General features: G+C 46.9%; 1 protein-coding gene across 1 annotated transcript in view; it reads right to left on the reverse strand.

The window, feature by feature from the left end:
- ACRBP (acrosin binding protein) overlaps positions 1-5018 on the reverse strand; it is a 49844-nt gene extending 44826 nt beyond the window's left edge. The window contains exons 1-2 of the mRNA XM_084636296.1: positions 4975-5018; positions 3937-4149 (exon numbers count right to left, since the gene is read on the reverse strand). Of these exons, the coding sequence (XP_084492422.1) occupies positions 3937-4149; positions 4975-5014 (253 nt within the window). The 5' untranslated portion in view covers positions 5015-5018. The remainder of the gene's footprint in view (positions 1-3936; positions 4150-4974) is intronic.
- Positions 5019-11917: the final 6899 nt, after the last annotated feature.

The raw sequence follows: 11917 nt of genomic DNA on the forward strand, positions 1-11917 counted from the left end.
ACCCTGCACTTATCCTTATTGAACCTCATCAGATTCCTTTTGGCCCAATCTTCCAATTGGTCTAGGTCCTTCTGTATCCTATCCCTCCCCTCCAGCGTATCTACCACTCCTCCCAGTTTAGTATCATCCGCAAATTTGCTGAGAGTGCAATCCACACCATCCTCCAGATCATTTATGAAGATATTGAATAAAACCGGCCCCAGGACCGACCCTTGGGGCACTCCACTTGATACCGGCTGCCAACTAGACATGGAGCCATTGATCACTACCCGTTGAGCCCGACAATTTAGCCAGCTTTCTACCCACCTTATAGTGCATTCATCCAGCCCATACTTCCTTAACTTGCTGACAAGAATACTGCTAAAGTCAAGAAACAATACATCCACTGCTTTCCCTTCATCCACAGAACCAGTAATCTCATCATAAAAGGCGATTAGATTAGTCAGGCATGACCTTCCCTTGGTGAATCCATGCTGGCTGTTCCTGATCACTTTCCTCTCATGCAAGTGCTTCAGGATTGATTCTTTGAGGACCTGCTCCATGATTTTTCCAGGGACTGAGGTGAGGCTGACTGGCCTGTAGTTCCCAGGATCTTCCTTCTTCCCTTTTTTAAAGATTGGCACTACATTAGCCTTTTTCCAGTCATCCGGGACTTCCCCGGTTCGCCACGAGTTTTCAAAGATAATGGCCAGTGGCTCTGCAATCACAGCCGCCAATTCCTTCAGCACTCTCGGATGCAACTCGTCCGGCCCCATGGACTTGTGCACGTCCAGCTTTTCTAAATAGGTCATGGTAGGATGGGCCTTCAGGTCTAAAGCAGTGGTCAGCATCGTCTGCGATCATAACTGGGGAAGAAAGGTCTTGGCTTTCGTAGAGTCCAAGACTGCTTCTATAAACTCTGTCTCTTGTATAAGAGACAGGATTGACTTCTCTGTGTTGATGAACAACCCTAATACATTGAAGGTGAATTGGACAACAGTCATGTTGGACCATCCAAGCAGGGAAACACTTGAATTCCCAATTTTCTGAAGAACACTGGCACCACTGCCCTCTACTTTGTGAATACACATGGGGCGGCAGACAGGCTAAATGGTAAGACTGTAAACTGATAGTGGCATAGGTTGACCAAAAATCTGAGGAATTTCTTGTGGCTTTGATGTTTTGCTACATGCAAATGTGCATCTTTTAAGTCGAGGGTGGCATACCAGTCTCCAGGATCCAGGGAGGGATTAACAGAAGCCAGAGGCACCATACAAAACTTTATTTTCTTTAGCTATCTGTTGCAATCTTGCAGGCCTAAAATGAGCCTTTTGCTTTTAGAATTAGGAAGTATTGAGAATAAAATTCCTTTCTGCTGTGAAATGGAGGACCTTCCACTATGACTCCCAACTGGAGGAGAGATTGCAGCTCCTGAAGGAGAACTTCCTCTTGAGTGTGGCCCCTGAAAAGGGATGAGGAAAGGAGGTGAAAAGGGAGGACAGAAATAAATTGAAGGATATCTCCCAATTCCACTATACTTAAGACCCACTGGTCTTCAGGGATGCTGGACCAAGCATTTAAGTAGGGAGATAACCAGTTGGCAAAAAAGGGGTAGAAGAGGCTTGCACTCTGGAAGATGGTAGGCTGTCCTTGCCAAACACATCAAAATATTTGCTTAGAACTGTCATTCTGTCGGTAAGAACTAGGAGCTGCTGCAGAAAACAAAAGGGTTGGTCTTCTATAACCTCCAATCTTTTTTCTCACTAGGTCCTGGTTGTGAGACATGAAAGAAGGATAGTATGGCTGTGGAGGCGAGATCTGCTTTTAATTTGGGGAAGGGGAGTCTATGCAGCTTGTCATCAGTCTGCTTAGAGAAGAGCAATGACCCCTCAAAGGGCTGTAATACTTTGGTCTCATTTTGGTTGTTGGGTTTAGCGAACAGATACTGGGTGGTGCAGGTGGCCTGTGATATACAGAGCTCAGACTAGATGATCTGGTAGGCCCTTTTGGCCTTAAACTCTATTTATCTAAAAGGTCATAGGAACAGTGGGTGCTGGAGGAGCCAGGAATTCACATAGAACTCTGTCTGGATGTGTGAATTGACAAAGGCATGGAAAATGGTCCCACAGTCAGAGAGCCTTCCTTTTAAGCTTCCTGTTCCTGGACTGGTCCGCAGCCATCCTAGTCAATGCCAGGAGGAGGTCCCAGGACTATGTGGGACCTTAGATCAAGTGGGCAAAAATAAACAGGTGAAAGGAAAATTGCAGCCCCAGCCTCTCACCACAAAGGGTTGGTTGGATGTTGGAGGAAACCATGAAATGCAGCAGCAATGTGCCTATGCTCACAACTCCATGGAGGATCTGCCAGCTTACATCACTGGTGGATGGTGGAACCAGGATGGAATATATGCTCTCCCACCAGGGGCCTTCCATCCAAGCATGAGTGTCCCACCACTTGGGTCCCTGGGGGAGGGAGTGCAAAAGAGCAAGGAAATGGATGATATGGAGTGCTCAATATATGAAGATGTCCCCTGGGCATGACTGTGAGGCGGGCTTAGGTTGTTGCGTGGAGAGCAGCTGCGGGGATTTGTCATGGGGCCAAGGCCTGACAGACTCCAGCAGCTAGGAGAGAAGGGTGGTTTGGATAAGTCTTCTCAGGGGACCCATTTGGGGAACATGAGAGAGGTAGGGGACAGGGCAGCTTTCACTGCCTAGAGCATACAACAGGAAGTTTGAGTGAGGTGGGCAGCCCCACGCATGGTGAAAGCATGGTGGGGACCACTCAGTCCTGCCGGCTGTAACTTATGAAAGGGAATATATGACAGGGTTGCCTGCAAAAGCAGAGGATTGGACTCAGTGATCCAGGAGATCCCTTCTAGTCCAGTGTCCTTCTATAGTCCAGAAGTTCTTGATTCTGAGGACCAACCTCTGGTCAACTGAAGAGAACACTACCAGCACATGAAGCTGGAAATTGGGCAGGAGGGGCTCTAGGAGAAAGTCCTCAACTCTCAGTGGCTACAGAGGACCTGGTTGTGGAGACCAGCTGGTAGAAGGCTGGCAAATGTTAGAGGTCTAATGGGAGACACCTTGGGTTGAAGTCAAAGAACTGCTGGTCCTATCAGAGCCCTCAGAAACAGTGGAGAAAAGCAAGCTCCATGCAGGACAGGAAGCATCCTACAGGATCTCTGCAGGACCTGTGTAAAGTACACTCTGGCCTGTCACAGCTGGACTTTGAGGTCTACCCACTTGGGACAGTAGTCACGAAGCAGGAGTTGGAGGAATTGCAAGTGCCAGGTCCTGGCAGCAAGAGTCTGGGTCAGAGTCAGAGACTGGAGATCAGAGGTAGTTACCAGGCTGGAATCAGGAGGCATGCATCAGGATCAGAGTCAAGCTGGAGTAGGAGACAGGCAATCAAGCAAAGTCTAGCACTGCAGCAGGCCAAAGTCTGTACAGCTGCCCAGGCAACTTGTTGGGGCAACCTCTGGGGTTAAATAGGGTGCTTGGCCAATCAGAGGGCTGCAGGGCACCATCACTCTGGGTCTCTTGGGAGATATCTTGCAGTGCCTACTCTCCACAGGGCTCCCTGGCTGTCTTTCTACATGGCCTCCTGGTGGCACTGTAGGAACATCAACTGTTCTAGGTTCTGCAGACCTGGGTTCTAGTCCCTGGTTCTTTACAGCCTGAAAGAATCAGGTTCTGTAGGCTGGGAATATCAGGCCAGGTCAACAACTGAATTGTCAGTAAGAGCGGCCCAGCAGCCTAAAAAGTTGTGCTAGAACAGGATAGGTTATGTGTTGACTCAAACTGGGCAGAAGTTGTCTCTCTTTCTGGGCCATACGGGTAGGAACCACACTGCCCAGATCCAGATTGAGTCAGTAGAGGTAATGCTAAGCTTGTTTCTGCATGGCACTGACAACACACAAATGTTACAACCCTAATACGCCCACACGCTCTGTACCCTCTGGGATCCAGCCGTGGTTCTCAAACTGGTCCAGCCGGATGACTTTAGGGTCGTGGCACCCTTGAGTACGTCGGATCTGGCAGGCTACACCTGCCTTCCAGGAGGGCATCAGAGCAGAAAAGAAGACCTGGTACTCGCTGTCAGACAGTGGGCTGCCTGGAACCGGGGATGACATGCTGCAGACAGGCTGCACCATGGGGAGCAGAAGTCCTGTGGAGAAAGCAGGACAGGGATGAGTACAGTCATCAGTGACTCAAGGACATAAAGAAACACTTCATAGACCTGTCAGTCCCCATGTTTCCACTTGCTTCCCCAACCTCTAGATCAGCCCAACAAGCCCATCCAGCCTGAGGTTCCCCCCTGTTCCCCATGTTGGCTGGACCACAATGGTGCCTTAGAAATTAAACACAAACACCTCAAGCCAGCCTGTTTCCCCCAGATCTGGGTGAGTCTGGTCTGGAGCTAGTTCCTTTGAAGTAAAAGGCTTCATATCCCATTCCATAACCACCCAGTCCTCCAGAACTGGGGCTGCACTGAAACCAGTGCCCTACAGGTGAAAGGCTGTTTTATCCCATTCCTTAATCTCCCTGAGTCAGCCAGTTCTTTTAACCCATTTTGCACCAGCTGTGCCCTACCCCCCTGCAACCTGCTTAATAATACAGGCTCTGATCCTGTAGAATTTGCACCCCATTCCCTAACCATGTGTCCCATCCTAGGAGTTTTGAGACTTCATAACAGTAAGAAAACAAAGGGCAAAGTACATGTGCAGCAATGAGGCCATCTTGTGCCCAGTGTTGGCTAGTGCCATTCAAGAGCAAAGATCTTGAAGATCCATTCCCATGGGGATGAGGGAAGGACACCAGGAGTATATTCCCAGTGGGGAGAGATGGCAGAGGTACTTTCTCTTCAGGGATACTCAGGGACAACAATAGAATTTCCTGGGCTCAGGGATTTTGTGTGACACCTTACAGGGAAGAGGCAGCCAAGACATCAGAGGGGAGGGGTTCTTGTGAGGTGCAGACACAGGTCACTTACCCACCAGGAGGGCCCAAGGCAGAGACTGGAACCTCAGCATTTTATTCTCTTTAACTCCAGCACTTGCAACTCCCAACCAACTCCTCCCATTTCAAAGGCCAACATGGAGGCTGTCGGAATGAGAATGTGGCGACCTCATAGTCAGAACTCTAGAGGAGCCACAGTGAGGGTGGAGGGCAAAGGGATCAAGAGCAATGTAGGAATGATCAGAAAAGGGGGTCAAGGGGCAGGCAGGGAAGGGCACAGATGAAAAGAGGAAATCCGGAAGGGGAAAGGATTTGGGGAACATGGAAGATGAGAGGAAAAAGGAGAGGATTTGTGATGGGCAGCAAGGTTGGAACTACTATGGGGGATGAGAGGCTTGGGGAAGTCATGGGCAGAGTGGGAACTGGAAGGGAAACAAACTAGGGATATGGGGAAAGTGAGGGATACAGGCAGGTGAAATGAGGAATCCAGGATAGGATGAAGGCATGGGAGTTGAGAAGGATGGAGGCAGGGAGAGCTGGGGAGAACAGCAAGGAAAGGGCATGTGAACAGAGGTGGTTGGCTAGAGAGTAAATCAGGAGGCAGCAGACAGGCAGACACACTCTAGAGTTACCCCTTCCTCCCACACACACACCCTAGTGATCAGCCTATGATAAACTACAAATGTTTGTAGCCAGGAACAATATTTGTTGAGTGTCCTGACTAGCAGCCCACACAAAAGTGTTAATTACCCCAGGTTAACTGATAATCAATTAACTCCAAGTAAAAAACCCTAGAAAAAACAAGCCCTGCAGGTACCTCCTTTGGTATCTAAGTTTCCACAGATAAAGTTCCCTAGATGCCTAAATGTCTCCTGGTAGGCATATGCGATCCCACCTAAGTCCTCACACCACTGAGCAGAGTCGGTGCCTAACTCGCACCTAAGCCCCAGTGAGATCCTTGAACTGGGTTGTCTCTGGCCTAGCTCACCTATGGGGGCCCAATCCAGTAGGCATGCTCAGAGGCCACCTCGTGCATCAGGCCCATACAACACAGAGAGGAGGTAGTGTTACCCTTTCCCCACCCCCTTCTATACCCACCAGTCCAGTGTTTAGAACACTCACACTGGATGTGGAGCCCTGGGTTCAAATCCCCACTCTGCCTGATTCAGAGCCTGGGTCTCTCAGGTGAGTGGCTAACCACTAATCTAGAGTCATTTTCACTCTCTCTCTCGCCCACTGAATATTTAAGCATATCATACAAAGTGGAACAGCTTCAATAATATAGACTGAAAGAGTTCCTTTTGTAAAGCTAGCCCTGAGAAAAAGATTATAGGGGGAATTAGTAGTGGCCCCCATATTAAAGCTAAAACTTTCTAGTATAGAACTCACTTTCAACTTGTTTAGAAGTTCTCACACGCGCACGGTTTGCAGAATGTCTTTAACAAAGCTTTGAAGCCAAAGAAGGATCTGTTCTTTGTCCCATGACATTCTGTTCAGGTCTTGTTGAGATATAAACATTTGAAAATCACCAGTTCCCTGCTGTCACTTCTCAGTGTGCTAAAATAACTGAATATGAACATTCTCAGAGGCTAGTCCTACACCACTGCACAGACTGCACTGGGAATTCCAAGAACAGACAGTCTCTCGAGGAAGAAGGGAGAAAAAGCTGGATGAGTTTCCCCCAACTAGCACCCTAGACCTAGTGCATAGTCCCAGTGGCTGTCCCTTCCTACATAGGGGAGTCGCTCCCCTCAACTCTTGCAGGGCAGGGAAGAAAGAGAGCACCGTGCCAGGCTCCACTTGACAATCCTGATGAACCTGGGATATGTTCCTAGCACTGTGGCCAGGGGAACTTGGGAGATGTGGGTCCTGAAATAGCTCTTGCATCAATTTTCTAATAGCTGACCAGTAGTTATTCAATATTTTAAAGCCAAAAAAGAAGATAATGTTTGTATTGTCAAAATATGTATGCTTACTGATTTGTCTGAAGTTAAATAAAGACAGGTATGCGCTTAGAATTTTTGTGATTCCACCCAATAAATGTATTTTATCACTTGAGTTGCAAAAATATTTACTCTCTAAAGAACCAGACTTGAGGAAATATAGGCCCAATTAGATTAACTGCTTTTTAAAAGTTGACAGAACTGTTACAAAATCAATATGAATACCTACTGGAATGCATAACCTATGTGACAAAGTTCTGTCCTTGTCTCCATGGGTCCAACATTTCCTGGAGGATTTCGCTAGCCTCAGAGGCTCACTGTGACCCTCCATGTAACCCTTCTCTCTCTAGAGACAAGGGTCACAGTCTACTGAGCCATTTTCATCATAAGCCAGTGAGGGAGGTGAGGAGAAGTTATCCTTCCTTGCACAGTGTCTGTTGTCTCCCAGTCTCAGTGATTAATCAGGGGCCAAAGGTGGGGGGAGCCCAGGCCCACCCTCTTCTCCGGGCTCCAGCCCAGGGACCCTAATAGTATCAGCTATGGTAGCTGACCTTTTAGAAACATGACATGTACAATTCCCTGGGCTACTTCCCCCACAGCAGCCCTCACTTCCTTAAGCTCCACTTCACCCTTACCTCAGGGCCTCCTTCCGTGTGCTTGATATGGTGTGTACTACTCAGTATCTCCAACAGCACAACTTCCTCCCACAGCTCCTGACATGCACACCCACCTGACTGGCTGGGAGGCTTTTAACTAGTTTCAGCCAGCCCCTGATTGGCTTCAGGTGTCCCAATCAACCTAACATTCTCCCTGCCTTCTGGAAAGTTCTTAATTGGCCACAGGTGTCTTAATTGACCTGGAGCAGCTGTCATTTAACTTATCCTGGTACCAGGGATTTGTTTAGCCTGGAGCTAATATATCTATCTCCCACTACTTTTCTATAGCCAGCTGGCCTTGCCCCTTCACACCTATTATATCTCAGCACTGTTCTCTTTCCTTCCCTTTTGTATTTGGTCCTTCTCTTTTAATACTTATGTAAGGTTATTAACAATTCCATCAATCTCTAAATAAAAAAATATAATATTTGCTTAATAACAAATATGTGATAAATATGTGTGTGTATAAAACTGATATCACTGATGATTTATTTGTATTTCTGTAACACCTAGGAGCCTTAATCATGGCCCAGGACCCCACTATGCTAAGCTCTGTACTAATACCAAAAAAAACCCCAAAACCAGTCCTCACTCCAAAGCCGTTACAATCTAAGTTTAAGACAAGAGACAGCAGATGGATACAGACAGGCAGATGGGGAAGTGCAAGGAAACAATGAGACAGTATTGGTCAGCAAGATAGGCAGTGGTCTTAGCACACCAGCAGCCTAACTGTCAAGTTTTTTGTAGGGATCATGACAAAGGAGAACTTTAAAGGAGGATAATGAGATAGTTTTGGGGATGTTCAGGGGAAGCTTCTCCCAAGCACGAGGGACAGTCTGGAAGAAAGCACAAAGGTGCTTGTTTGAAAAATGTAACAAGTGGGCAATGGAGGCTGGCATCATTGGCTAACCAGAGTCAGGAGTTGACCTTTCAATATTGAATGAGAGACAGTAGGTAGGACAGGGATAAGTCATTAGGGGCCTGGAAATTGAAAGCTTATGGTTGATGCACAAGAGAAGGTGGAGCCAGTGGAGGGATGAAAAGAGAGGGGTGACACAGTCAATGTGACAAGGTAGGAAATGATCTTTGCTGTAGCATTTTGAATGGATATGAGCAGGGCAAGACTGCATTTGTCAAAACCAAAGAAAAGGATGGTGCAATAATTCAGGCGCAATATGAGGAGTGCTTGGATGAGAGTTTTAGCTATGTGGATGGATAGGAAAGGCCGTATCTTACAGATGTTGTGTGGAAAGAATTGATAAGATTTAGATATAACTTGGATGTGAGGACCTAGAGGGTGGCACGAGGCAAAGATGACACCAGGTTAAAGTGCTGGAGAAAAAAGGTAGTGGGGAGGGCTTAGGGGAATGATTAAGAGCTCAATTTTAACCACAGAATCAAAGAACCATAGAAATTAAGACCTCAAGAAGTCATCTGGTTCATCACCTCATGCTGAGATAGGACCAAGTATACCTAGACTCTTCCTGTCAGATGTTTATGTGACCTGTTCTTAAAAACCTCCAGTGACAGGAATTCCACAATCTATTCCACACTCCCTAATCTATTCCAGTGCTCAACTACCCTTAGAAAGAAAAGGAGTACTTGTGGCACTTTAGAGACTAACACATTTATTTGAGCATAAGCTTTCATGAGCTACAGCTCACTTCATCGGATATAGCTCATGAAAACTTATGCTCAAATAAATTTGTTAGTCTCTAAGGTGCCACAAGTACTCCTTTTCTTTTTGCGGATACAGACTAACACGGTTGCTATTCTGAAACCTACCCTTAGAAAGCTTTTCTTAATATCTCTCCTAAATCTCCCTTGCAGCAGACTAAACCAATTATGGTGGACATGGAGAACAACTGAGCATTGTCTTCTTTATAACAGTCTTCAAATATGTGAAAGGTTGTTATGTTCTACCTCAGTCTCCTTTGCTCAAGGCTACATATGCCCAGTTGTTTCAACCTTTCCACATAGATCATATTTTGTTGCTCTCCTTTGGACACTCCAGTTTGTCCACATCTTTCTTAAAGTGTGGCACCCAAAATAGTAAACAATACTTTAGTGGAGGCCTCACCATGAAGAGCAGGACAATTACCTCCCATGTCTTACACACAACACTCCTATTAATACAGCCCTAAATGATATTTGCTTTCTTTTATTTTTTAATTTTTTTGGAAACAGCATCACATTGTTAACTCATACTCAATCTGTGATCCACTAAAACCACCAGATCCCGTTTCAGCAGTTCTTCTGTCTTGCTAGTTACTCCCCTTTTTGAATCTGAGTTTCAGCTTATGCTCAAATAAATTGGTTAGTCTCTAAGGTGCCACAAGTACTCCTTTTCTTTAAGGAAATAGAGAGACAGGCTGAGATTTTTTTGGACAGAACATAGAAGGAGACAGGTCTGGAGCAGAGAGGTAAATTTAAGAGTTGTCAACATAGAGATGGTAGTTGAACTTGTGTTTGTGGATCAGATTAGCCAAAGATAAGGTCCAGAGGGAGAAGAGAAGGGGACCAAAGGCAGAGTTCTATGGGGTGGATGAGGAGGATGCTGAAGGAGCAATTAGAGAAATAGAAGGACAACTAGGAGAGAACAGTTACAAAGGCCAAGAGTGGACAAAATTTCAAGAAGAGCATAGTGAATGATGTCAAAGGTGACTGACCAGCAAAGGACAATGATGATGGAGTATACTGGTTCTCAGCTTTGGCAAGAGAGAGGTCTTTCGAGATGTTGGTGAGAGCAGTTTCAGTGGAATACAAAGGGGGGAGGCAGACTGAAGAGGGTCTAGGGTGTAACTGGCAGAAAGGAACTCCAGAAAGCAATTGTAGATAGTGCATTCAATGAGCATAGAGATGGGGCAGTAGTTGGAAAGGCAAGTGGGGTCAAGGGTAGCTATAAAATGGGAGAGACTAAAGCATGTTTGTATTGTGAGGCGAAAGAGCCAGAGTAGAGTAAGGGAAAACGGAAGGGAGGAGATGAGAAAGGGCATGAAGTAGATCAAGAGATGGGATGGGATTGGGTTTCTAGGGCAAGCGGAGGGGTTAGAGGAGGATAGCAAAAGAGAAACTTCTGCATCTGTGATGGGGAGGAGGAGAAAGTTGTAAGAAGGGAAGGGGGAAAGGAAGGTGAGTGAAGGGGAGAGGGAAGGTCACCAAGGATCGTCAAATCATGGAAGTGAATGAATGGCTACGCAGGTGGTGTCAGAGAGAAGGCTTTGGATTCTTCGACCATGGGATGATGTTCCAAGAAGGAGGAGTGCTAGGCAGAGACGGGCTCCACTTAACGAAGAGAGGGAAAAGCATCTTCGCGAGCAGGCTGGCTAACCTAGTGAAGAGGGCTTTAAACTAGGTTCACGAAGGGAAGGAGACCAAAGCCCTGAGGTAAGTGGGGAAGCGGGATACCGGGAGGAAGCACAGGCAGGAATGTCTGTGAGGGGAAGGCTCCTGCCTCATACTGAGAACGAGGGACGATCAGCGGGTTATTTCATGTGCCTATATACAACTGCACAAAGCCTGGGAAACAAGCAGGGAGAACTGGAGGTCCTGGCAAAGTCAGGGAATTATGATGTGATTGAAATAACAGAGACTTGGTGGGGTAACTCGCATGACTGGAGTACTGTCATGGATGGGTATAAACTGTTCAGGAAGCACAGGGAGGCCAGAAAAGGTGGGGGAGTTGCACTGTATGTAAGGGAGCAGTATGACTGCTCAGAGCGCAAGTATGAAACTGCAGAAAAACCTGAGAGTCTCTGGATTAAGTTTAGAAGCGTGAGCAACAAGGGTGATGTCGTGATGGGAGTCTGCTATAGACCACTGGACCAGGGGGATGAGGTAGACAAGGCTTTCTTCAGGCAACTCACAGAAGCTACTAGATCTCACGCCCTGGTTCTCATGGGCGACTTCAATCATCCTGATATCTGCTGGGAGAGCAATACAGCGGTGCACAGACAATCCACAAAATTTTTGGAAAGCGTAGGGGACAATTTCCTGGTGCAAGTCCTGGAGGAACCAACTAGGGACGGAGCTCTTCTTGACCTGCTGCTCACAAACTAGGAAGAATTAGTAGGGGAAGCAAAGGTGGATGGGAACCTGGGAGGCAGTGACCATGAGATGGTCGAGTTCAGGATCCTGACACAAGGAAGAAAGGAAAGCAGCAGAATACGGACCCTGGACTTCAGAAAAGCAGACTTTGACTCCCTCAGGGAACTGATGGGCAAGATCCCCTGGGAGAATAACATGAGGGGGAAAGGAGTCCAGGAGAGCTGGCTGTATTTTAAAGAATCCTTATTGAGGTTACAGGGACAAACCATCCCGATGTGTAGAAAGAATAGTAAATATGGCAGGCGACCAGCTTGGCTTTACAGTGAAATCC

The sequence above is a fragment of the Lepidochelys olivacea genome (genome assembly GCF_965140295.1).
Source record: "Lepidochelys olivacea isolate rLepOli2 genome assembly, chromosome: 1".
Classification (NCBI taxonomy): Eukaryota; Metazoa; Chordata; order Testudines; family Cheloniidae; genus Lepidochelys; species Lepidochelys olivacea.